At 38.7% G+C, this 27764-nt stretch overlaps 1 protein-coding gene across 4 annotated transcripts in view; it reads left to right on the top strand.

The window, feature by feature from the left end:
* The window catches only part of bigmax (helix-loop-helix-leucine zipper transcription factor bigmax), a 33687-nt gene extending 13201 nt beyond the window's left edge, over window positions 1–20486 (top strand). For 2 of the 4 annotated variants that reach the window (XM_076174093.1, XM_076174092.1), the window contains exons 2-7: window positions 5065–5119; window positions 6384–6473; window positions 9416–9627; window positions 12039–12206; window positions 17000–17116; window positions 17294–20486. In XM_076174093.1, coding sequence (XP_076030208.1) covers window positions 5095–5119; window positions 6384–6473; window positions 9416–9627; window positions 12039–12206; window positions 17000–17116; window positions 17294–17383 — 702 coding nt within the window. In that variant the 5' untranslated portion in view covers window positions 5065–5094 and the 3' untranslated portion in view covers window positions 17384–20486. The remainder of the gene's footprint in view (window positions 1–5064; window positions 5120–6383; window positions 6474–9415; window positions 9628–12038; window positions 12207–16999; window positions 17117–17293) is intronic. The other 2 variants (XM_076174095.1, XM_076174094.1) reach the window with 1 other exon arrangement.
* The last annotated feature ends 7278 nt before the right edge of the window (window positions 20487–27764 follow it).

The following is a 27764-nucleotide window of genomic DNA, read 5'->3' as shown; positions in this document are numbered from 1 at the left end:
AAATTAATTTTTCCCTGATACAAACCTGAGGTACTCCTTACCTCTAATGGTCCTCCTCAACCACCCCTCTAAAAGTTCCTTCTCCCTGGCCTGACAAATGTTGTGATTAATTTCATACCTGGCTCAGAGAATGGAGTATAGTGTGCCAGACTTGTGGTGGAGGGGAAGGGCCCCCCTTGCCCCAATAGGGCCCCTTACTGACAATAAGCGTTGCCCAGACCCACGGAGTGAGGATTTTAAAAACACACAGTGTTTAGCGGTAGGAATCTTGCACTATGTGAAGTATCCTATTGTAAGGAGTACCTCAGGTTTGTATCAGGGAAAAATTAATTTTCCTGCAAAAATTACATATTGATGATAATACTGAATGCACTAACAGTAGTATTCTTAAAAAAATTCTTTCCTTATGTAAATCTTTCCCTTCCAAGGATTTCATATAAGATTTATATAAGGAAAGTATTTTTTCTAAGAATACCACCATAATTCTGTTGTCTGTGGACCCACCCAGTCTGGTCTCTTTTGGGGATAGGAGCCAGGGTGAGTAAACTGATAATGTAGTAAAATTCCAGAGGCATGCAAACCCTGATATTTAAAATGAAACTCCATGTCAGTATTATTGGTATTTTTTCAGAAGTGCACACCTATGTGGTATAGCTTTAGAAAATTAAATATTAATTTTATGAATTATAATACACCAATGTAATGAATATTTATCTTGATAGAAATCAGTATTGGAAAACGTTGCTAAAACCTATACAGAAACGAATGAAGTTGCTTCAACTCCTTTAGATGCCATCTTCGTTTTGATAGATTCAGAGATCAGAGATGACGACAACCCTGATGACCTAGAATTACAGGTACTGTATTATTAAATACAGGTTAGGTTAAGTTGGTAGGTTAGGTTAGAATAGACAAACTTATGCTTTAATTTCTTTGGTCTCTGCCTCAACCAAAACAAAGATGACATCTCAAGCAACTGAAGTGGCTACGTTTGTTTGTTTATAGCTTGTAGCGACATATTCTATTATTAATTTCTGCCAAGAATAATGTATATTACATTGATGTGTTGCAATTTACAAAATTATCATTTAATTTTCAATTGCTATATTATGTAGGTGTGCACTTCTGAAATTTTACTGCATCTACCTCCAAGCTCATACTCTTGCTCATGGACATGATTTCATCCACCACTTCAATAGCTCTCTGCCTCAAATCCCTCTAAGTCTCTGGAACACAGCTTGGCCAAAATTTCCTCCATGCAGTCTGCAATGTGTGGTAAAAGACCTCATTCCAGGCATAGTCAGTGAGGTTGATGCAGTGGAGGATGTTAAAGTGCTCCTTCCTAAGAACTCTAAGGTTCAAATAAGTCTTCATTAGTGACCTGGAAACATCTGGAAAACAGTGCCTTGGTGTATAACTACTTGAAATTGTAAATCACCTGTTGATCCATTGGGTGCAGTAGTGGAGTAGTGTTGGGTGGAAGAAATTTGACCTTGATGAAGTTGTACTCAATATCCAGGTCTTCCATGGCAGGAACATTAGCTATTAACCACTTCATGCCGGGCCAAAATCTCGCGGGCAGCATTAGCTGCCAGACGTACGATGTAGCGTCATAATACTCGCATTATAAAAAATAAAGTCACCACTGTATCGATCGTTCTCTCTTTCACCCGTGAATTTTGATAACCATAGAAAATATGATGAAGCCAGTTTACAGAGTATGGGGGTCACGCAGGTACAACTACAATAAATATAATCAAGACTGATATGGCAGCCTCGTGTACCCACTTGCTCCTCATGATGCCTACGTAGGCGTCACTGTATGGAAGGGGTTAAGAGAAGATATTTAAGAGGAAGATCCTTATCCTGAAGATACATCTTGATAGTTAGTGCAAACACTTCATTCATCCATTCCATAAATAATGTCCACATTACCCATGCCTTCCACGTTACAGGCAGTTTAGCTTTCAACACATTATTGCACAGGTGGTACACAAGAAGTGGCTTAGCCTTGCAGTCACCACTTGCATTAGCACAAAAGAAAAGAGTATGCCTGTCCTTCATTAGCGTGTGTCTGGTTAGGGTCTTCTCCTACTAGGTGATGTATGTCCTCTCTGGAATTTTTTTCCAATACAAGCCATTCTCATCACAATTAAACACTTCATACAAAATAAAACCTTCACTTTCAATGTACTTCACAAGTTCATCCACAAATGTGTTTGCAGCTATTTTATTTGAATGAGCAGCATCTCCGTGGCTTACACACTATGGATTTCATTTCTTTGGCAAAATTTATCAAACCACCCACTACTTGCTTTAAAGTCTTCAGCTTTGGCATTTGTACTCAGTGTTTTGTCCAATGAATCACTACTTTTCTTTCATTCTCCCAACCCCTCATTCTTTTTCTCTCATTCTCCCCCTCTCTTTTTTCCTCATTCTCCCCCTCTCTTTTTCATTCATTCTCCCCCTCTATCTCATTCCCCTTCACTTTCTCTCTCTTTTTCCTGAAAACCTTACTGCAAATTGAAATTACCGTATACCGAACCCATTATAACATGTAATAATAGGATATGTGTTCCAGCATGTCAAAAGTCACCCCTACAGACATGAAAATACATGAAAATAGTCAGATAAGAAAATGTAAAGTACTGTGCAAAAGAAATAAACACCGTTGCATTCCGGGCTTTCAAGGTTCGACTGTATCTAATTTTACCTCCAATGTCAGACTACTCCTTTTTTGCTTTGCCTTTTCAACTCCTGCAGTGTCTGCAGAATGTTTTGTAGCCATTATGGGTGTGTCACTGTGCGTCGTGATAATAATATTCAGAAAAAACACACTGTAAGGATTTAACTTGTGTTCAAAGGGAAATACGGGAAGAGATTGATTGTTGTGGTGGTTGCATGGTGTGGTGGCGCTACAGTACGGTGTAAACAAAACATGAGTGGATACCATATCTGTGATTTTTTTTTACCGTAAATAGAATCGAGGGTAGTAATTACCAAATACCGTAACTGTGAATTTACCGGATAAAGAATTACTGTATAAGGAGGACTCACTGTACATGAGGATGCTGGCATCAGCGTCTTGATTAAGTATATTTTTTGTAGTTGTCCACGAGTTACCCTTGGATTCTGTGAACTGGTTTGATCACATTTTCTGTGTTTATTATTACTCAGAGTAAAAGAGAATGAGTAATACAACAGTGATTTTATATTTTATAATGCAAGTAGTGTGATACAAGTAACATATGGCAGCCAGTGCTGCATGTGAGAATTTGACTTGTACTGAAGTGGTTGAAAGTAAGCCCAGAGTATTCTCTCCCCTTGCAGGATTGGAAATAATTTGTTTTAGGAAAGTATCCTGCATCACATCTAAGAAATTTTGCATTTCCTGATCTCCTAAAATTTCCCAGTCAATGTTTCTATAATTAGAATCTCCCATGATCACAAAATTTTGTACTGGGACGCCCTGCAAATTTCATGAATCAGGGGATCAGTCTGCTCAATGCTGAGGTTAGGAGGTCTATATAGGATGCCATAATAAGTTTCTTCTTGCCTATAATCTCCACCCAAATAGATTCTGTACTATCCTCTTTCTTTATTGAATTGTTGATAATACAATTGTATTAATGAAAAGTGCTGCTCTCCCGCTCCTGCCAACTCTGTCCTTATAAAAAAAGATTATGTCCTTCCAACTCAATTTCCAGTATGAAATGTCCATTAGCCATATTGATCCAGGATTCAGTAATAGCTATAATATCAAATATCTCTATGCATGCTTTACCTCACAGCAAAAAAAATATTTATTACACTTCTGCTTAGTATAGTAAACTTTTAGTTTATCCTCCCTCCACCTGATTAGGTGATTCTTTTCACAGCCCCTCTCTAAGCTGTTTCTATTCCCTAAACTATATTCCGATACTTCCCCCTGACTCCCATGTAGTCTGCCCCCCCCCAAAAAAAAAAAAAAACCTGCGGGATGTCTCTCTCTCTCTCTCCCCATCTCTTATTCTCTCTCTACCTCTCTCTCTCTCTCTCTCTCTCTCTCTCTCTCTCTCTCTCTCTCTCTCTCTCTCTCTCTCTCTCTCTCTCTCTCTCTCTCTCTCTCCATCTCTTATTCTCTCTCTCTCTCCATCTCTTATTCTCTCTCTCTCTCTCTCCATCTCTTATTCTCTCTCTACCTCTCTCTCCTCCCCCTCTTATTCTCTCTCTACCTCTCTCTCCTCCCCCTCTTATTCTCTCTCTCTCTCTCTCTCTCTCTCTCTCTCTCTCTCTCCCTCCCTCCCTCCCTCCCCCCTCGATCTCTCTCTCCCCCCTCCCCCATCCCCCCCTTCTCTCTCTCTCTCTCTCTCTCTCTCTTTCTCCCCTCTCTTTCTTTCTCCCCTCTCTCTCTCTCTTTCTCCCCTCTCTCTCCCCTCTCTCTCCCCTCTCTCTCCCCTCTCTCTCCCTCTCTCTCCTCTCTCCCCCCCCTCTCTCTCTCCCCCCCTCTCTCTCTCCCCCTCTCTCTCTCTCTCTCTCTCTCTCTCTCTCTCTCTCTCTCTCTCTCTCTCTCTCTCTCTCTCTCTCTCTCTCTCTCTCTCTCTCTCTTATTGTCTCCATCTCTTATTCTCTCTCTGCTCCCCCTCTTATTCTCTCTCTCCATCTCTCTCTCTCCCCCCTCTCTCTCCCCCTCTCTCTCCCCCTCTCTCTCTCTCTTATTCTGTCTCCATCTCTTATTCTCTCTCTCTCTCTCTCCCTCTCTCTCTCTCTCTCTCTCTCTCTCTCTCTCTCTCTCTCTCTCTCTCTCTCTCTCTCTCTCTCTCTCTCTCTCTCTCTCTCTCTCTCTCTCTCTCTCTCTCTCTCTCTCTCTCTCTCTCTCTCTCTCTCTCTCTCTCTCTCTCTCTCTCTCTCTCTCTCTCTCTCTCTCACTCTCTCTCTCTCTCTCTCTCCTCTCTCTCTCTCTCTCTCTCTCTCTCTCTCTCTCTCTCTCTCCCTCCCTCCCTCCCCCATCTCTGAATTTCTGTTTTTTTAGGCAATGTCTTCACTATAATGCACTCTACATGCTATATTAATTTAATATTTTAGTTTTGCAGATAAGATATTGGAAGTCTTTGGATGATGGCAGAAGCAGGGAATGAAGGTACGTTATTACTTTTCAGCTTCAAATAATTTTGCATTTTTGCTGTAGTTCTTGTGTTACCTTTTCAGTGTACTCATCATGTTTCATTTATGTTAGAACTAATGTTTTATTGTGTCTCAGAACAAAGGTTTATTGGATATCATACACCAATCCAACAACCCCCATCCCATTTGTAAGGGAAATTGGCCAGGTTTAAGCATGCACCCACACAAAGAGATCCTTTCACCTACCCCTCCCATTTCAACACCTTGGGGTTAATGGGTTACCCTGCACCCCACCACACTGTTTAGGTTCAACACAGTGCAACAAAGCACCATTCCACAGTAAGATCTGGCAGCTGAGGCTGATTTATGCCTACTTTTCTCCATACAGTAACACCACTTCATCAGTGGAGTAGACATGGGGAGTATCCCTTATCCATCAATTTATCTGTTAATAATCTCCTTCCACATATCCCTCTCTTTTGCATATTTTTTTTCCAGTTTTAATGACATACTATGTGCTTCCAAGGTTCTTTTCACTCTATCCATCTCATTCTAGGTCCTCTTGGGCTCACTCTACATGAAAATGATAGAAATATAGTTCTATGCAAAAGCCCTGAATCCCACCCATTCATTGCATCATGTAACAGAAGCACAACCAATTAAAAAAAAAAAAAAACACTGGCAGCATACAACTGTAACATCTGCAATAACTTTCCACCAACAGTACTTCTTGCAACACATCCATACAAAGATGCATACACTCAAATCACAAAACAAGCACTCCAAGACCAATTCCAAAACATGATACTCCACCTAACTCTCCCAGACATAAGCAGCACAACAAAGTAATCCCTCCTGAAAAAAGCAAGAACCACTCTGGCACAACTCTATTCCAGCTACCTTTCAACTTTAAAACTGTACTTACACATAATGCCAAGCCACAGAATTAAATTGCTTGAGATGCAATAACAACACACAAGACCCCAAACGCTTCATCCTACACTGCCCTTTTGCAGCCTTACTTTGACAACAACATAAAATCATTTCCTTGGATAACTTGTGGGCCAATCTAATGGCTGTTGCTGGTTACCTAGGGAGTCATGTGTCTACTACAAGAGACTTGGGTCAGTGGATTGTTAGACTAATCAAAGTTTAGACATTTTGCCTGTAATTGTCCTTACAAATATTCCCAGTAAATCATACCTTGAATTATTCACAAATTTTGTATTTCAATAATATTTTAATACTTGAATATGATTATAAATCTTTTGCTCATACAGATGACCGGGACTATGAGCAAAAGTTTTCATTCTCCCGATGCAGTTCTACAGGTTCTCTGCACACACTAACATCCTCTGCAAACAATACAGGTAATTAATATTTTCTTATCAGCAGCTTTGACTACTGTCCCGAAAATTGTGGAGAACAAAGGTATTGAGAATTCCAAAGCAGAAATGGCATTCATTTGTGGAGAGAATTGTCCTGGCAACAGACTAACTGCCCCAGATACATCCACTACACAGAAGACACTAAGTACTTCATTCTGCACTTCTCTCCTTTCACATAATCCAGACAACAACACAATATCTCTTCTCTGAGTGACTTGTGGGCTGAACTGAGGGCTGTAGCCACTTAACTTGGTGTTGTATGTCTGGTGCAAAAGAGGTCTGGGGCAAGGGATTGATTGAATCAAGTCTCCCCTCAAGATATAAACCCAGAGGAAAAAAAATATTCCCAAGACACACAAAAATCACATTAGCCTGCCCGTGCTCGGATCTTCACTCAGCATTATAACAGTTGATAATCAAATAAATTCCGAAAAATTAATACAAATGTTAATTCTACAAAATACCTTCAGTTTTATAGTTAATGCCCTTGGTTGTTTTGTGGTAATGTACACACATGCACACATAAAGAAGGAATAGATAAATGCATACCAAAGCAGAAGCAGGAAAGGGTGTACATTTAGTGCTGGCACAAGAAAACATGTAGCGAGGCAAAAGATAGAAGAGACAAAGCTTGGAAAAGATAAAAAAAAAAAAGGGTAAGTGGAAAATATACATCAAGCTAAGAAATATGTAAAAATACACAGGGATGAAGGAAGAAACTACTTAAGACATGATAGACAAATGTAAGGACCAACTTAAATCATTCTACAGATATGTAAATGGTAAATAAAAAGATAAACAAGAAATAGTGAAACTGTGTCAAGGGAATGAGGAATATATAGAAGATGTAGAAATGGCTGAAATTATGAACAAACATTTTAAATCTGTATTCACAATTGAAAATACACAAAATTGGGATGAAGGACAGAGAGAAAGATCCCCCCCTAATGAAAGAAATAATTGTGACACAGAAAGAAATAAGAGACCAAATAAACTTTGATGTCAGAAAATCACATGGTCCAGATGGAATTGCAAATTGGATACTAAAAGAATGTATAGATGAACTAATGGACAAAATACATAAGATAATAGATTGCTCACTTAAAAAAGAAAGGTACCACAAGATTGGAAAATTGCAAATATTGTACCTATATATAAAGGAGGAGATAAGGAAGACCCAATAAACCATAGACCAGTCTCCCTTACAAGCACAATAGCTAAAATATGTGAAAAATTATCAAAAGCAGATGGATTAAACATCTGGAAGAAAATAATATATTGAATCCAAAACAATTTGGCTTTAGACAGTGAAGATCATGTGCCACTAACTTGATTTGTTTTTGCTTGAGGCTAATGGACATAATGCAAGAAAGGGATGGTTGGGCTGATTGTGCTCTCCTAGATTTACAAAACGCATTTGATAAAGTACCACACAAAAAGCTACTAAGAAAACGTGAAATAACAGTTGTACAAAGAAAGTTATTGAAATGGATGGAATATTTCTTGAATGGGAGAAAAATGAGGGTGGTACTTAGAGACAAAACCACAACCTGGGAAGAAATGATAAGTGGAGTCCCATATATATAAATGACACGGATGAAGGTGTAGAATGTTATATGTTTTTTGCAGATGACACAAAACTACTAAAGAAAGTAAGTACAGATAAAGTTTGTGAATCACTACAGAGAGACCTGGACAAAGTCTGGGAATGGAGCCAAAAGTGGGAAGTGAACTTCAACATCAAGAAATGTAGTATAATGGAGTTTGGAAAAAGTAAAAATAGAATATCAGGGCAATATAAAATTGGTACAAAGGAAGTAAAAAAAGTTAGCTCAGAAAAGGACTTAGGAGTAATTATTAACAAAAACATGACACCAGACAAGGATATCAACAAAATAGTCGGAGAAACCTAAAATTTACTAAAATCAACAAAGGTGGCCTTTAACTACTTGGATGATGTAATGGTAAAGAAAATATTAGTCACACTGATAAGACCAAAATTGGAGTACACTGCAACACTATGGACACCCAGCACAAAAAAGAATATAAAGAAATTATAAAGAATCAAAAGAGCAACAACAAAGATGGCACCAACACTTTCAAAATTGACATACGAGCAAAGATTATCCAAACTGGAACTACCATCCCTGGAATAAAGAAGAGAAAGAGGGGATCTACTGGCCATATACAGAATCATAAAAGGCTTGGAAGACCTTGACACAAGATTTATTAAAGTGGGATAAAAGAAAAACAAGAGGACATGAAAAGAAACACGAAAAGGATAGTTATAGAAGAGATCTGAAAAGAAAAATAGTTTCCCACACAGAGTGGTGGATGTCTGGAACAAGTTGGACAAAACAATAGCATGTGCAAAAACCATACAAGAATTTAAGAACAAACTAGATGCTGAAAGATACAAAGACGGGTCACTACAAGCATAGCTCCCTTCCCATGAAATAAAACTAAGTATATATATATATATATATGTATTGATGAGACATTCTTACAAGTTGAATTGGGTGGGAAGAGGAAAGACTGGAGTTTTGATATGAGGTTTATTCTTGACTAATTTTGCCACAAACTTCTTTTGTAGCAAAACTAGTCAAGAATAAAACTCAGAATGAGACTCCAGTCTTTCTTCTTCCCACCCATTTCATATATATATATATATATATATATATATATATATATATATATATATATATATATATATATATATATACACACACACTGTATGTATGTCTGTATAATGCTACTCTCAGATTCTGTTACTTATGTCATGCTCTATCTTAGTATATTTTCTTGTAAGGTTGCACAGTATACACACTACTAATTACTGAATGTTTATACAAATATGAATTTTTATCAATTTAAGTGTAATGGTTGATACTCTAAATATATAGGCAATTATATTACACTTTTAGATGATGAAGACAGTGACCGTGGCAACACCATGAGTTACAAAGAGCGACGCAGAGAGGCACACACACAGGCAGAACAGAAAAGGAGGGATGCTATTAAGAAGGGCTATGATGCCTTACAGGAACTAGTTCCCACCTGCCAGAATGCTGACAGTGCTCAGGGTTATAAAGTATCAAAGGCTACTGTTTTGCAAAAAAGTATTGATTATATACAGGTAAGACATTAATTGTATATCTGTTAGAATTAGAAATGGAGAGAGCTAGTAGTTTGAGGTAAAGGTGGGACTGTATCAGAGATGTGTCATCTTGCCATGGCTGTTCAATGTGTATGTGGATGGGGTGGTGTGAGGGTAATGGGCAGGGGACTGGATATGGTTAAAGAAAATGGAGAAAGGTGGGATGTGAGCCAGTTGTTGTTTGCTGAAGACACTGCACTTGTGGCAGGGTCAGAGGGGGGATTAAGGGAGTTAGTGACAGAGTTTGGGGAGGTATGCGATAGGAAGTTAAAAGTGAATTGGGTAAAAGCAGGGTGATGAGATGTACAAGGGGAGAGGATGGCAGTGAGTTAGATATAAGTCTTAAAGAAGAGAGGTTGGAGGAAGTGGATAACTAGGTATTTGGGGTTGCATGTGGCAGAAAAGGGATGAGTGGAGGAAGAGGTAAATTGTAGATTGAGAAAAGCAAGCAAGCCTTGGGTGATTAAAAAGTGTTATGAGAAATACCGTATTTTCCGGCTTAAAATGCGCATCGGGTTATAATGCGGACCCATGCACTTCGTTATCTCAGTACACAGATAGCGCGCACCGACGTATAACGCGCATGCCCGATCGCCATCTAGCGAGAGAATCGAGAACCATGTTGTGTGTTGGTCCCTTATTACTTTGTAGCTTAAATAGTTTGTAGGAAATATGATCTAAAAATGTTTATTGAAAGTAAAATATACAGAAAAATTTCGGGATTTTTACAGAAAATTTTCATTTTATATCTTGAGGAAATAATTCGTCTTTACCATTTTTTATTTAATACTGAATCAAACTACAGACTGTTTCGTTTTAGCTTTGAACCTGCAATGACAGTGGTGAAATAGGACAGTCATCGAGGTGACGTTTAGTTAATATAACTCCCAAAAGAGGGTGTTGTAGTCAGGTGTTTGACACGAGTTTATGAACGGCCGCAACGGAATTTGTACCATACCTAAAGTGAAGCAACAAAGCCAACATAAAAATTCAAACTAGGATGCTGTGAACAAGGGCAAATATCATGAATATTGATCATGTTTCATGGTATTTAGGCCTATTTAAACATGAAAAATAAGATTCGATAGATACCTACCTATACCAAATATTTATATACGGTAGCCCATGCTGGCGTATTCTTTCATGTCACCATGGCTGTTCTTCTTGTTCTCACGGAACGTCATGGAGAAGTGTGCCGTCCCGACTTTATGACGGCCAACATCGTCACGTTGTTGTGAAAAAAATTACACACACAGCCGCAGAATTTTTATCGTAGGCCGTAGATAATGCGCACCACCGGATAACGTGCACCCCCAATTTTTAGGCCCTTCCAACGGAAAAAAGTCGCACACTATACGCCGGAAAATACGGTAGGCATCTGGGAATGGATGCAAAGAGGAGATTGTATGAAGGTGTGATTGTGCTGATGGCTTTGTATGGGGGCAGAGACTTGGATTTTAAGGGAGGCAGAGAGGAAAAGTTTGAATGTGTTTGAGATGAAATCTCTTAGAATTATGGTAGGGGATACTAGATTGGATAGAGTGAGAAATGAGGTGATGAGAGTGGGAGTGGAAAAAGAGATGACAAATAGGGCTGATGAAAGAGGATTGGGAAGGTTTGGACACATGGAAAGAATGAGTGAAGAAAGATTAGTAAAAGAGGTGTGGAAGGAAAAGGTAGAGGGAGTGAACTTGAGGGGACGACCGAAGATGAGATGGATGGATGGGGAGAAGGATGTGTTGAGCAAGAGGGGAATGTTTGTTGGGTAAGGAAGGGAGAGGGCAATATATAGGGATGAGTGGAGAGTGGCTGTGTATACATGATACTGTAATGCAAGGAAGGGAGGGATGGAAGGGTAGGGGGTGCTTTTGTGTGAATGATATTTTGATGCAGTCCAAAAGGATTTGCCCCATCTCTTTTTCTGTATGAGGGGACAGAGAGGGGAGGCTGCTGATTAAGTGCAGTGGTCTTGCTGTGGATGTACTGTGTCTTGCTACATTGCTTCTGACCCACAGCAATGGGCAGGATACAGGGATGACCCATCATCCATGAGGAGCTAAGGTTAGAGGGAGGGGAATGGTATGGGTGGGAGTGGGTATGTGCCTTTGACTTTGCTACCTCCCATTAGGGTGAAAAGCTCTTGGTATATAGATAAACTAAAATAAGAGGGAGGAAAGGGTGGTGGATGAGAGTGGGTACATCCCTTTTGATCTGGCTACCTCCCCTATAAGGAGGGAAAAGCCTTTGCTAAATAGAAAGATTATATTCACTGTAATTTGTCAAATTTTAACCTTTTTCTTTACATAGTCATGTGTTATATTTGGATCTTTCACACTTTCTAGCACACAACCTTCTCAAAGCCAATATTTTTCCTTACATGTTTTCTACAGTTTCTGCAAGCATGTAAGCGAAAGCAAGAGGATGAGGTGGCAGCACTTCAGAAAGAGATGCTTGCACTCACAATTATGAAGTTAAACTATGAGCAGATTGTATCAGCACACCAAAACCAACCTGGTACCATGGCTCAACATGTGTCTGATGAGGTTAAATTTGAAGTGGTAAGTTTTATGCATTCATTGCTTTGCTTTCAACTATTAAATCTTCCATGACTTACCCAATAATTATTATGTTTGAGAAAATAACTTTTATCTTTAGTGATCAAATCTCTGAGAATGCTTTTGGAAATATATTCTTTATTTATTTATTTATTTAATTTCATTATACCCCATCTGGGGTATTGGCTGCATGTTATTGTGGGGTTAAAAGCTGCTCACTAGCGTGCAGGTGATACTTTAGGGTCTATATGGGGTGCCCATATGGACCAGAGTCACACATCATTTTGTATGTGATAGAGGAAATCTATTCATAAAGAAATGATGCCACTTTATTAAACTGCAACTGTCCCTCCATTATGCTGTCCTCCCACTCTTAATACTGTCCTGTGCTACTTCTCTGAATATTCTTTTCCTTTTTTGCCGAACCCTGTGGTAGTGGAGAATGAATATTGCCACCGAGTGCTCCTACTGGAGTCGTAAAAGGTGACAAAAATGGGACGGGGATAGAACTAGGCATCTTACTCTCTGTAGTCCCAAAGGGGACATTACAAAGGATTACAAAGGCGGAGCATGCCGACAGGAGACCTTTTGGTCCATATCAAGGTCGGATGCGAAAAAATTATAATAATGATAAATAAATAAATAAATGAATAAATAAAAACTATAATAAAGTAAATAATAATAAATAAAATAAATGCATAGGTATAGTTAAATAATAAACAAACAGGTAAATAGTAAATAATAATAAATTCACATATAACTAATAATAAATGAGAATCAAGCAAATAATAATAAACAGACAAATAATAACAAAACAAATAAACAAATAATATAAAATAAATGACAGTCATTACAGCATCTTGCTTAGGTGTTTATCTAAATGATTCTTAAAGCTTCGAACTGAACTACATTGCACTGCCTCTGCAGGAAGTTTATTCCATTCATTAACTACACGGTTGGCGAAGTTGTTTCTCCCACTTCCAAATTAAATTTCTAAAACAAGCAAAGGCATAAGAGGGTCTGGGAGGAGTTTTCCAATCAGAAACCTAAGGTTTGGGTCTTTTAATATGTGTGGATGTGGTACAGATGAGAGTAAAAGGGAAGAGATAGGCAGTATGTTTGTGAGAAGAAAGATGGATGTGTTGGCATTGAGTAAAACTAAGTTGAAAGGGAGGGGTGAGTTTGAGTTTGGGAATGTAGTTGGGAGGGTGTCAGGAGTGAAGAGAAGACAAGGAAGAGAAGGGATGGCTATACTAGTAAGTTAAGAGATTAGTCAGTGTGTGATGGAGTGGAAAGAGGTTTCTTCAAGTGATGAAAGTGAAACTAGGGAGATGTGGGTTTTTGTAGGTGCAAATGGGCCTGGTAGTGAGAAGAGTGTAGAGGAAAAGGAGGCTTTTGGATAGATATAAATGAGTGCATAGAGGGTTTAGGGAGAAATGTCAATGTAGTGATATTGGGAGATCTCAGTACTAGAGTAGGAGACGTACCAATAGATGGAGTGGTTGGGAAGTATGGAATTCCAGGAAAAAATCATAGTGGAGAGATAATGGTGGAGATGTGTCAAGAGAGTTGATGATAGCAAATACAGTATTTAGGAAGAAAGTCAAGCATAAGTACACATGGGAGAGGATGGTGGATGGAAGGGCAATAGATAGGTAGATAGGACTTTAATGGACTATATAGTGGTAACCAGGAGAAGAGTAGGAAGAATTTTGGATGTACATGTTCTAAGGGGAAAGAGTGGGGGAAATATCAGATAATTTTTTGGTGGAAGGTAAGTTGAGAGTGGAAGATAGATGGAGAAAGAGGAAAAGGACAGAAAGTAGAGAGGTGCTTGCTTAGATGAAAAAGAAAAGGAGAAGGAGTACAAAAAAATGAGAGAAGAGTGGGAGGGAGTGAAGGATTGAGTAGAACTAGGAGTGGAGGGAGGAATGGGGATGTTTCAAGGAGAGAGTCACAAGATGTGCAAAGATGGTGTGTGCAACAAGGAGGACAGGAGGAAATAGAAGGAAGGGTAGTGAGTGGTGGGTGATAAAGCAAAGAAGGTTGTAGAAGAGAATAATTTAGCATTCACGGATTGGTTACAAAATAGGATGAATTGTGTGAGAACTACAAAGAAAAGAAAATTAAAGCATAAGATAAAAGAAGCAAAGAGGAGAGCAGATGTGAAAAGGGATAAGAGTGTGACAGATAATTTTGAAAGTAATAAGAAGATGTTTTGGCAAGGAAATTAAAAGAGAAAGAGGAGGCAAATCAAGTAGAGAACAGGTAAAAAGTGCAGATGGAGAGATGATAATGGAAGAGAAGGCAGTGAGAGGAAGGTGGGCAGAGTATTTTAGGGAGTTGCTAAATGTGAAGGAGGATAGGGAAGGAAAGGTAGTTGCAGTGGGAAGCGCTAAGAAAATGAGTGATGAGTGAGGAAAATGGAGGAGAAATAGGGAAAGATGGAGTGAAAGCAGCTGCAAAGAAGATGAGAGCAGGTAAGGCACCTGGGTTGGATGGATGCCATGCAGAATATCTGAAGAAAGGAGGTACAGTTATGGTGGACTGGCTGGTGAGGTTATTTAATGTTTGTTTAAGAGAGGGTAGAGTGCCGGAGGACTGGAGGAGTGCCTGTTTAGTTCCACTTTACAAAGGAAAGGGGGGCAAGTGTGAATGTAGTAGTTACAGAGGGATCAGCATGTTGAGTGTAGTTGGGAAGGCTTATGGGAGGGTCTTGATTGAGAGGATTAGGAGAGGAACGGAGGGAGTAATTGGTGAGGAACAGTGTGGTTTTAGGACAGGTAGGGGATGTGTAGATCAGATCTTTGTGGTAAGACAGATATGTGAGAAAGCTATAGGAAAAGGTAAGGCTGTTTTTTGGGCTTTTATGGATCTGGAAAAGGCTTATGACAGGGTAGACAGGAAGACACTGGGAGGTACTGCAGATATATGGAATAGGAGGAAAGCTGTTAAGAGCAGTCAAGAGTTTTTATGAGAGTAGTAGAGCTTGCATTAGGATTAGAAATGGAGAGAGTGAATGGTTTGAGGTAAAGGTGGGACTTCGTTAGGGGTGTGTTATGTCGCACTGGCTGTTCAATCTTTACATGGATGAGGTAGTGCGAGAGGTGAATGCAAGGGTAGTGGGTCAGGGGTTGGAGATGATTAAAGATGGAGAAAAGTGGGAGGTGAGTCAGCTGTTGTTTGCTGATGACACTGCGCTTGTAGCAGGATCACAGGAGGGATTGAGGAAGTTAGTGACAGAGTTTGAGAAGGTGTGTGAAAGAAGGAAGCTGAAGATAAATGTGATGAGATGTACAAGGGGAGAGAGTGACAGTAGGCTGGAAGTGAGCATTAAGGGTGAGAGACTGGAGGAAGTGGATAGTTTCAGATATTTGGGTGTGAATGTGGCAGGAAAGGGAGGAGTGGGGGTGGAGGTAGAATGTAGATTGAGAGAAGCAAGTAAATGCCTTGGTGGATTAAAAAGTGTAATGAGAAATAGACATCTAGGAATGGATGCTAAGAGGAGGTTATATGAAGGAGTGATTGTGCCAACAGCAATGTACGGGGCAGAAACATGGAACATGAGAGAGGAAGAGAGAAGGAGTTTGAATGTGTTTGAGATGAAATATCTGAGAAGTATGATAGGGGTTACTAGGCTAGATAGAGTGAGAAATGAGGAGGTGAGGAGGAGAACAGGGGTGGAAAGGGAACTGGGAGATAGGGTTGATGAAAGGATATTAGGATGATTTGGACACATGGAAAGAATGAGTGAAGAAAGATTAGTAAAAGAAGTATGGAAGGCAGAGGTGGAAGGAGTGAATATGAGGGGGCGTCCTAGGATGAGATGGATGGATGGGGTGAAAGGGGCTTTATAAAAGAGAGGAATGTCTGTTGAGGAAGGATGAGAGAGGACAGAAGATAGGGGTGAATGGAGAAGGGTTGTGTACAGATGAGGCTGTGATGCATGAGGGGGAGTGGATGGGGGATGGGGGGTGAGGAAGTATGTATGAAAAAAGAATTTGACGCAGACCGAAGGGATTTCTCCCCGTCTTCTCCTTTCCTGCATGAGGGGGGTTATCAATAGCAAATTTGGTGATGGTAGAGATCAGTCCATGGTCTATATTGTTTATATATACCATGAATAGAATTTTTAAACATTATTGACAATATTTCTAGGGTGTTTACTGCAAATGGATGTACAGTCAGTTGATACTAGGGAATTTAGGGGGCACACTTCTGGACCAGACACAGCACTCATCTTTGTTAGACACAAATATTCACTCGTACAAGAATACCAATGTTGTTCTACCACTCCTCCTCCTTGTACCATATCTTTCCTCTTGGAATCTGTCCATTATCACTCCTAAGTCTCCACCTCTTCATTTCCCTATTCTGTGGTGGAGGGATAAGAATGCTGTTAGCATGACCCCTTGCATGTTAGAGAAAGCAACTAAATGAATGGGAGTGACAGTACTAGGAATCTCCCTCTTTGTAAGTTTCTCCTGCAGAGTCAAAGCAAAACAAGATTTGGCAGAAGGACACTAGAACCTAAGTAATATAGCCTTTGAATGTTTGTGGATGTGCTATCCTCCTTAAATCTCTTCTTCACCATCCCTAGAACTACACCTCTTCAGTACACTGTTGTCTAAGAATAGAAACACTGATTATTGGTGACAAAATGCAAATTACATCATTGTCATGCTAACAGTTCTTGAGATTATCACATAGTGCATTAACAATGAGAATTATTAGTATTTTTATTTTATTGTTATTATTATTATTTTATATTTTTTCTTCTATTTTGATTTTTCCAGTTCAGAGCAATCATGGATTCACTTTTTCAAACATTCAACCAGTCAGTGTCCACAGGAAATTTTGCTGAAATATCAGGATCTGTAATCTCTTGGGTTGAGGAACACTGCAAGCCCCAAGTAAGACTTGACCTTTGTTGATGTAGTTGACATAGAATCATTTATATTTTACTGACTTTCTTTTATTATGATACAAATTTATTTATGTATGCTTAGCATATCCTTTTTATGACTAATGTCACTTTCATCTTTGTATGCATTGTCATAAAAAGATTCTTGTTCTTTTTCATTGTTCAGATACTTCGTGAGGTCATGCATGCTATTCTCCAGCAACTGGGTCCCAGCAGTTTGTCAGATGCATCTCAGATGGGAAGTTTTCCTCTTTAAGCTACTTCATATTGAGGACCACCTCATCTTTGAGTATACTTTATACTTTTTTTATATTAATGGAAATCTGTCAAACACAAGTCAGTATATGAAGAAGAACCCCTAACCATTACTCCTTTCTAGAAAACTTGTTCTACCTTAGTTGGCTTTAAGACTAGAGGGTGTAAAGTGCTGGTCATGTGGAATTTAATATTGATAAAATAGTAACATGGTATGTCAGAATATATTTCTGTAGCCATTCTGTACTGAGGCCTGCCATATGCAACTCATTGGAGTGTATGATGTACAAATCCATCCCTCCAAGCTATGATGTGTTCAGTTTATGAATCTTACCTTCCAAAATTAAGAGACTTTGTTAGTATTGGTTCTTCTTTTTGTTACTTCTTCAGAGCCTCTTCTGCTGTATGCATCGTTGAATTCACAGGCTATCACCTAAGTTTGTTTTACTCATTAAACTACTGTCTTACAATTACTTATTAGACCCATTTTTTGCTATCTCTGGTTTCATCAGTGATCCTCCTTTATGTATTATGGTATTTAACCTTAGATCTCCCCTGTAAAGAGCTTCCATTGTTTAACTGACTTGTAATTACATTGGACTCTACATCAAATGTTCATATAAGTAGAACAATTATGTTCAAACAGAAGAGCTATTGCAATGAAGAGGAATGGAATTTGTTTCAACATGGTAATACACTTCCAATATTCATAGATGGAAACAATAGGGAATAATCACTTTTGAATACAAGGGTATTTTCAAATGCATGAGGCGAGATGAGGTGCTCATACCAACAGGTTATTAGGGATGACCTAAGTCACCACCTTTGCTCTTTGTCCTCAAATTTTCAGGGCAAATAGAACTCACTGATAGCTCTAGGATTTTAACACAACTTTGTGTTATGCAAATCACATTTGAAACTGACACTCAGCATAAGACACGTACCTATTAATCTTTAATCTAAAGGTAACTGATATGTAGTGACACCTTGTCTAAAATAAGTTGTAATCCAATTGGCCATTACCCACAAAGAAGATGGGAAAGAAACAATCTCATCCCTTTGATACCCATCACATGCATCCCTTTCACTCCCTCCCACTTTAACCATGCAAAGATTACACTTCAGCAAAGATATGCATGAGTGTCAGAAAGAATTGAAGATGAAAATGCAAACTAAGACGACACTGTTCCATGAGATGGGTGCACTGGAGATAAACTGGCAATTTAGCTGGGAAAGTTACGAGATGTAGACATGGTACTGTTTTAAAGAGGAAGGAGTGACAGGAATGCATGGAATAGGGGTAAATGGGGGTAAGGTTGTGCCTTTCCCACACTTAGTCACCTCTCTTTATGGTTAATGGTTGTTTTGGATAGAGGTCATAGAGCATCATTTCACTGATGCTTGGTTTCTGGACTGGGGCTAATATTTAGAACTCCTTTAACTGTATTTTCTCCACATTTTGGATGAGGAGAGCTGACAAAAGGTAACTGCTCCCTGATGCCTTCTGCTTGAAGTTAGTAACCTAAAAATATCCCTCTAATACAACACAAAGATCTATGGGAGTCCCTAGGGGACTGTCACCAACTATTGTGGGGCTGTATGCTTCCAGTCACTGAAACTTTAGTACCAGTTTTATTATTGTTATTCTGCCTAGAATGTTGGGCAGATGTTTGTAATTGGTTAGTGAGGATGGAGAGAAGTGGGAGTTGAGCCAGTTGTTGTTTGTAGATGACATTACACATGTGGCTGATTCTGAGAAACTAAATCAGTTGGTGATTGAGTTTGGAGTTGGGGGTGAAGTGAATTATTGAGTAAAGTAGGCAAGTAAAGGTCTGGATGAAATGAAAAATATTATGAGATCAAGGTATAAGGGGATGAATGCAAAAAGTTTGTATGAAGAAGTGGTTGTACCCACAGTACTATATGGAGTATAGACTTAGAATTTAAGGAAAGCAAAAAAAGAGTCTGAATGTGTTTGAGATGAAGTGTTCAAGAAGTATGGTCAGTGTTACAAGAATAGATATAGTGAGAAATGTAGAGGTGAGGGAGAGAACAGTAGAGGAGAGACAGCTGTTCACTAGGGTTGAACAATGCTGTGGTAGTTTGGGCATAGGAAAACAAATAGTGAAAGAAGATCACCAAAAACAGAAGTGGATGGAGTGAATTTAAGAGGAAAACACAAGAGTTGGGTGGGTGGAATTAAGGGGGCATTGGATAGAAAAGGGTTGTTTGTTGGACAAGGAAGGGAGGATGTAAAAGATAGGAGTAAGTGGAGAGAGAGTGAATGTGTGAAGGAATAATGTGGGGATCACCTTATCTGTGCCAAAAATTTCTTAAGTGGATGAGAAAGGAGCTTTCCATATAATGAAGTGGTGGGAAAAAACCACCTTTTGCTGTCAGCTGTGGCATGGAGGCACTTTTGTCTCACTGCATTGCCAGTGACTCAAGTTTTTCGAGCTCTTTCTGGATGCTAAGATAGAAGGGAAACAATTGGGTGATGGATGGGTTGGGGTGGATACATGCCCAGGCTAGCTACCTCCCTTTTAAGGGGGAAGAAGCCTTTTGGTATACAGGTAGACAATTTTTTATATTTTTTTCTTTTCTTAGAAACCATTATATCTGCACAAAGTAGACAGGGTGATCAAATTTTTTGCCATAATAGATTAAGTAATTAGTTATAGGTATATCATTGACTCAAAAGACTTCATGATATAATGTAAGAAAAGATTGAATTATACCTTTTGTTTATGAAATGGTTTAAGGTAGCTTTAGTTATTAGTATTATATAACAAATGTAGGCAAGAATGCTGGAAGTGTAATGGGAAGCCTAAATCTCTGTGATTTAAGGTATTGTGGGCTAGTGTGTGAGAAATAAGCACAGCCAACTCTTGCCACTTAGCACAGCTTCATTGCCTCATTGTTCAAATTAGGTTGTTTTTCCTTGTGATATATGGAGCTTAGATTGTCTTTAGGAAAGCTGATTTGCTTTTCAGTGTTGTTAAATAATCATCTTTTACATTGCATTTTTTACTGTAGCTTTTCAGTATAATGCCTGACCCATTGTGAGTGATATATTTATATATTTTAATAAAATGTATTCTAGATTTTTTAAATTTTATTTCTTACCTAAGATCACCAAGTTTAATGCATGGAAATGGCTATCAGCCATACATGCATCTTAACTTAAAGCATGTTAAAATGGTATCAACATAGAATTGGCCTGAAAATTCCAATTACCCAAATGCAACCACCACACAAAAGATACATAGTACCTCATACTACACTGCCCTACACTCACCTTTTGAAGTCAACAACAAAAATCTCTTTACAGTGACTTATGACTAAACCAGTAGCTATGTCTGGCTTCCTGGGGACCACAACAGTTTCACAATTGGAAATCTAAGTCTTTCTATTCTCACATAATATATATAATGGTGGAAGGAGTGAATATGAGGGGGCGTCCTAGGATGAGATGGATGGGTGAGGTGAAAGGGGCATTACAAAAGAGAGGAATGTCTGTGGAGGAAGGACGGAAGATAGGGGTGAATGGAGAAGGGTTGTGTATAGATGATGCTGTGATGCATGAGAAGGAGTGGGTGGAGGATGTGGGGTGAGGAAGTATGTATGAGAAAAAAATTTGATGCAGCCTGAAGGGATTTCTCCCCATTATCTCCTTTTCTGCATGAGGGGAAGGAGGAGGGGGGGGGGTCGCCGAATTTATGAAGCGGCCTTGCTGTGGATGTGCTGTGTTTTGTGACACCGCTTCTGACCCAGGGCAGTGGACAGGATGCAGGGATGACCCATCATCCAGGAGGTGCCAAGATAAGAGGGGGAGTGGAATATATAGGAAATGGAATGGGTGGGAGTGGTTTCTATGCCTTTTTCTTTTTGGCTACCCCACGTGTAAGGGGAAAAAGCCTTTGGTATATGTATGTATATATATATATATATCAAGGGCTTTTTCCCTATTGTAAGGGAGGTAGCCAAGTCAAAAGGTATGTACCCACTCCCATGCATTCCATTACCATCCATCACCCTTTCCTCCTTATCTTAGCTCCTGGTGGATGAAGGGTCATCTCTGTCTCCCACCCACTGTCCTGGGTCAGAAGCAATGCAGCAAGACACAGTACATCCACAGCAAGGCTGCTTCACTTTATTGGTGACCCACCCATCTGTCCCCTCACTACAATCTTTCCAAACAAACGTAGAATTATGGAACAAGTTGGATGAAAATGCAATCCAAACCAACAGCATAAACGAATTTTAAGGGAAAACTCGATGAATGGTGGCAAAGAGAATGGATCCAATGGACACAGTTCCAACCTCATTTATTACAACTAAATAAATATATACATGATCCCATGAACACATCAACCCTGGGTATTACTACTAGGTAAATGCGCACGGACACACACACACACACATCAGTCGAAGTGACAGCAAAGTTTGGAACTCCAGGAATAATTCAAGTTTCATCGATCTCAACAACAAGGGAGTACCTTTGTTGTATTAGTAGGGAAGGGGAAAACTCGTGGTGTAGTGGAAAGGTGAAGAAAAAGGAGAAAGAGAGGGATTACTGAGGAAAATGGAAGGAAATGAGGAAGGGGATAAACGGGCCCCGGATGTTAGAAGGGGTGCACAACACGCAGACGAGGAAGAACAAGGAAGCAGAGCTGTCAAAAGCAGAAATATAGATAATAGCAGCTCAATGGAAAGAGAAGATAACTGCTTTTATGGATTTAATGAGGAAATGACCTCCCCAGACTAGTAAATCTAGAGGAGAAACTAAGAATAATGAACAAAACATGGGAGCTTAGGTTTAACCAATTAACACTAATTACCCAAAGAGTTGATAAACTGGAAGAACTAAAGAAGGAGAATCGAACCCCAACTAAAGAAATAGCAGACTTAAAGAGATGGTTAAAACAAGTAAAAGATGAGAATGAGGAATTAAAGAATAAAGAGTCCATACCAAAAGAAGCACAGGGCTGGAGGAAAGTCCAAGAGAACAACAAAATTGTATTAAGAGATAGTGACACAACAGATGAAAAAAGAAACTAAGGACACAGTTATTAAAGTGATGAGAGAAAATGAGAAAATAGTAAGAGACATAGCGGACAAAAAGAAACGTATAATTATATTAGGGATGGAAGAGAAGCATGATCCAAATAGGACCACAAGAGTAAAAGAGGAGAAGGAAAAGGTAAACAAGATATTAGAAGTAGTTCAAGAGGATGGACAAGAAATAGGGAATGAAATTGAAGAAATATATGGAATAGGGAAATACAATACATATAAGGCCAGACCAATTAAGATCAAATTCAGGTCACAAACGACAGCAGAGAATATCTTAGCAAAAACAGGGAAACTAGCAGACAGTGATCAATATAAATAGGTATGGTTAAAAGAGAAATGAATAAAGAGGAAAGAGAGGAGGAGAAAACAAAAAGACTAGAAGCTAAGGGAAAAAACGAGAAAAGAACAGAAAAAGATAAATTCTATTGGAGAAGTGGATATGAAAGTGAGGAAATGGTTCATAGCAGAGAAAAATGGAAAGGAAACAGAAAACACGATGGAAGTAGCAGAAAATTAAAAGTGTCTTACACAAACATAGATGGCTTAATAACAGGCTTGAACGAACTGAATGATTAGCCTACCTGAAGGAAAAAGAACCAGACATAATGGGAATTGTAGAGAAAACATTGAAAGGTCCACTACCACCCAACAGTATAGGACATGGTGCATATAATTGTTGGATTAGAAACAGAGAGGTAAAACAAGGGGGTGGAGTTATGTTCCTGATTAAGAAGGGTATAAATATGAGGAATGTCACATATGGAAGAAATAGAGTAGAGATGATTATGATGGAAGTGGAGGACAGGGATGGGAAGAGCAGGAAGTTTGTAGTAAATTATGTGCCTCCTAAAACGGCCTCGTGGGAAGAGAGAGAAGACACAAGGATAACACTAAATAAGATAGATGAAGAATAGTTATAATGAGTGATTTTAATTGTTAAGAAATCTGCTGGGAAGAGATGACAGTGAAGGGTGGAGACGACCTATGGGGAAATGTACTACTTGATATGATTATAGAACATACAATGACACAATAGATACAAGAGAATACTAGGTATAGAAATGAGGAAGAACCATCGAGACTGGACCTAATAATCACATCAGAACCCGAAATAGTGGACAAGATTGAATATAAGACACCAATAAGTAAAAGTGACCACATACTGGTTGAACTGGAACTAAATACATGGAAAAAACGAACAATATAGAAAGGGAAGATTGATGTACAGAAAAAAATTGATAAAATAAGAGAATTCTTTCAAAAAGCAGACTGGGAAAGTATACACAAGGAGGAAACAACAGTAGAAGAGAAATGGAATATTTTGACAAGAATTTATAAAGGAGTGGAAAAGTACGTTCCAAGATAAAGAAAAAAAAATTATATGTAAAGTGTTGGTACAACAAAAGATGTAGGGAGTTAGACAAAAGGGATAAAGCTTGGATAAAATGGAAAAAAGACAAAAGACCTGAAAATGGAAAAGTTATACTAGTTATAGAAATGAAAATGTACAAGTGTGCAGAGAAGAAAAGAGAAAATACGAAAAAGATGTCATCGAACAATGTAAATATCAACCAAAACTATTTTATAGATTTGTAAACAACAAACTGAAAAACAAACAAGAATTAGAGAAACTACAAGGAGTTGAATACACAGAGGAAATAGAAATGGCAGAAATTATGAACAAGCATTTTAAATCGGTGTTTACGAGGAAGAACATACAACCTAGAGATATCGAGTGGGAGGAGAAAGTCCCCCCTATGAAAGAGATAGAAGCAACAAGGAATGAAATAATGAATCACTTGAGTAATCTTGATGTCAGAAAATGCATGGACTAGATGAAATGGCAAACTGGATTTTGAGAGAATGCAGAAATGAACTAACAGACAAAATACATAGTCTAATAAGCAGTTCATTGAAAGAAGGAAAAGTTCCAGAAGATTGGAAAAGAGCAAATATAGTACCAATATATAAAGGGGGAAACAAGGAAGACCCTAATAACTATAGACCGGTCTCTCTTACAAGTACGATAGCTAAAATTTGTGAAAGAATTATCAAAAGTAGATGGGTAAGGCATTTGGAAAAAACAACGTACTAAATCCAAGGCAATTTGGACATGGACAAGGACACGGGAAAGTAATCATCAAACTGATAGTGAGTGTTGAGGTCTTTGAAGAGGCCTTAGCTCAAGTAGAACTGATGAATGAAAAATTCAAATCTGTCTTCACAAAGGAGAGCAATTTTGGAGGAGCGAGAATTTGGATTTGGAAGATATACAAGTAGAAGTGAGGGGAGTGCTCAACATTTTGGGATCATCGGACGTGACAAAAACTTCAGAACCTGACGGGATCTCACATTGGATAATTAAATAATGTAAGGAGCAGCTGGTAGACACGATTCAGTCTTATTGCATGTACGCTAGAAAGGCAAAGTGTTGCTTGATTGGAAAAGGACTAATGTGGTACCAATTCACAAAGGTGGAAGTAAGGAGACACAAATAAATCATAGGCCGGTATCACTGACCAGTATAACAGTGAAATTATGTGTGAGGATTGTAAAAGATTGATGGTCCAAATATATTGAAGAGATGAATATTCTGACAATCAGTTTAGCTTCAGATCTGGAAGGTCATGTGTGTTTAATTTGGGAGTTAAGCTCCCACGGGCTTTGGTTTTGAGCCCGTTTGGTGGGTGATTTGACTTATGAGTGTGTGTGGGCTAGTGCTGGGCAAATACCGCTAATCTCAGTACCGGAATTACCGGTAAACAACAATGCCGTTACCGGAATTACCGGTATTTTACCGGTAAAAGACTCGTGAGGTAGTAGTCGCCTTTATGACTTAAATCTTTAAACAAATTTCATCCTACTATGGTGTGTAGTCACAACCCCATTGCATATTCTGTATATTGAAATAAAGTAAAAATTTCGATAGCCAGTTCTATTTTGTTTACGATATTGTGTTTATGGAGATATCTGGCAACTCCTCCCACCAATCGGAAGCAAGCTATGATTCTCAACAGTAAACACATGATTTTGAATTTTATAGATATCAGTGCGTTATCGAAGTTAGAGGTAGAAGCATGCCGCCTATCTACAGTATCCAGCCTCCCAGTTTAACTGTCTCTCCTGAAAAATCAATGTTTTTGTCCTTTAATAAGCTATATGTCTGGTTCTATTTTACATATTATTTTGATTGTTATGTCATTGTAAAGGGAAAAAGTCATACTTTAATTGGTGCTACTTTAGTATGCTATCTACCGCGCAAGTGAGTGAAAGGAGGGTGTCTGAGGGTGGGTGTGGTGTATAAACTTTTGTCCGCCTCTGCATGCATGGGTCTATGTTTGGAGGATGCATGTGGGAGTGGGAGTTTTGTTAATACACACACATACACATATAAAGCTTTGACTAAATTGTAATAAATGTTTTCTTAAAAACTAACCTAAACTGACTAATTTGTAATAGATGTTTTCCTAAAAACTGCTTTTAATGTTCCCTTGTTTTAATACTTATTTCATACAAATTAGCCCAGCACGTGATCCAAAGACCAAGGTAAATACTCAAGGATGTATTAGATTTCATTGTTAGCATATTTTTTTTATTTATTTCCTCAATTATCTTTTCATACAAATTAGTTCATATTCTTATTTAGAAACAGAAGCATATTGGCATTTTCATCACTAGCATATATATATATATATATATATATATATATATATATATATATATATATATATATATATATATATATATATATATACATATATGAGTCTTCATTTGGCGACACGCGGAATTTTTCGATGAAACTTTCACAATATAATTTCGTATGCTGATCACAGAAATAACATTAATTCTATTGAGAAATTGACAAAAATGCCCCCCAAAAAAAAAAAAACGGTTTTAATGGTAAAATAATTACCGAGACCTTAGCGGTACATACTTGCTTAATGGTAAAAGTTTAACCAGTAAAATTAGCGGTACAGTTGGCCGTCAGTATTGTCACTCAGTACCATCAAGCCGAGACGTGCTTACCGCTCTCTGAGTGTTATGGTATAGCTTATCGGTTAACGGAGCCTTAACGGTAGTAGAATTTTTGCTGGTAAGCTACCGTCAAGGTTGTTACCGATAAAACCCGTAACTATCGGTAGCTGCCCACCACTACCGTCAGTACCGTCACTCAGTACCACCAAGCCGAGACGTGCTTACCGCTCTCCGAGTATTATGGTATAGCTTATCGGTTAACGGAACCTTAACGGTAGCAGAAGTTTTGCCGGTAAGCTACCGTTAAGGTTGTTACCGATAAAACCGGTAACTTTACCGGTAGCTGCCCACCACTAGTGTGGGCCCAACCACACACACTCATACATTCACAAGATGTGCATACGTATTTAAAATACGTATGCAGATCTCGGTGAATGCACCCTTCCCAACGTGAACTGTGTTCGGTGTTAAGTGGATGGAACATATAACAATTTTGAGAAAAAAGAGGGGGTTATTCAATGTTTGAGTCATGTGTGGCGAAACTTTTAAGCCTTAACTCGAGAGTGTGCTGTGAGAGAGGGAGTGGTGGGTGGACTGTGTGTACGACGACTTAAAGAAGGAAATAGAAACATAAGAATGATGAAGGCTGCAAGAGACCATAAAGCCTACACTAGGCAGTTATATGTCCATTACCATCTATCATCCTTATTCATAAAATTATATAACTTTCTTTTAAAACAACTATCTATTCGATTTGTTAACCACTCAATTGATAAACCAGTTCTTCCCTATTTCCTTCTTAAATCTAAATTTGTCCAATTTAAATTCATTATCACGTAGTCCTGCCCTGCTGTCTTGATATGTTAACCTTATCTGAATAACTTTTGTTAAAGTACTTAACCTATTTGAATACCTCTATTAGATCATGTCGCACTCTATGTCTTTCTAGAACTTAAGTTAAGGTGCTTATGCCTGTCTTCGTAGAGTAAATTTCTGAGCCCATGTATCATCGTGGTCATTCATTTATACTGATTCTAGTGAATTGATGTCCATTCTATAGGACGAAGACCAAAGCTGTATCACATAGTCAAGGATGGGTCTAACGCCAGAGTTTGAAACAACACCTGCACGTTTGCTTGTAACTGTCCTTGTAATATATTTTAATGCCCTGTTAGATCTATTCCTGGCACTAATGCACTGTTTCCTAGATTTAAGGTCAGGACTCACTAACACTCCTAAGTCTTTCATTTTCTGTTTACTCTAAAATGGTGTTATCCAAACAATACCTCTGTTCTGAATTGTAGGCTATAAACCCACTGCACTTTGATATG

Source organism: Oratosquilla oratoria, chromosome 35, assembly GCF_046742065.1.
Source record: "Oratosquilla oratoria isolate Oo_2021 chromosome 35, ASM4674206v1, whole genome shotgun sequence".
NCBI classification, from domain to species: Eukaryota; Metazoa; Arthropoda; class Malacostraca; order Stomatopoda; family Squillidae; genus Oratosquilla; species Oratosquilla oratoria.
This window is presented reverse-complemented; position numbering and strand designations above follow the sequence as displayed.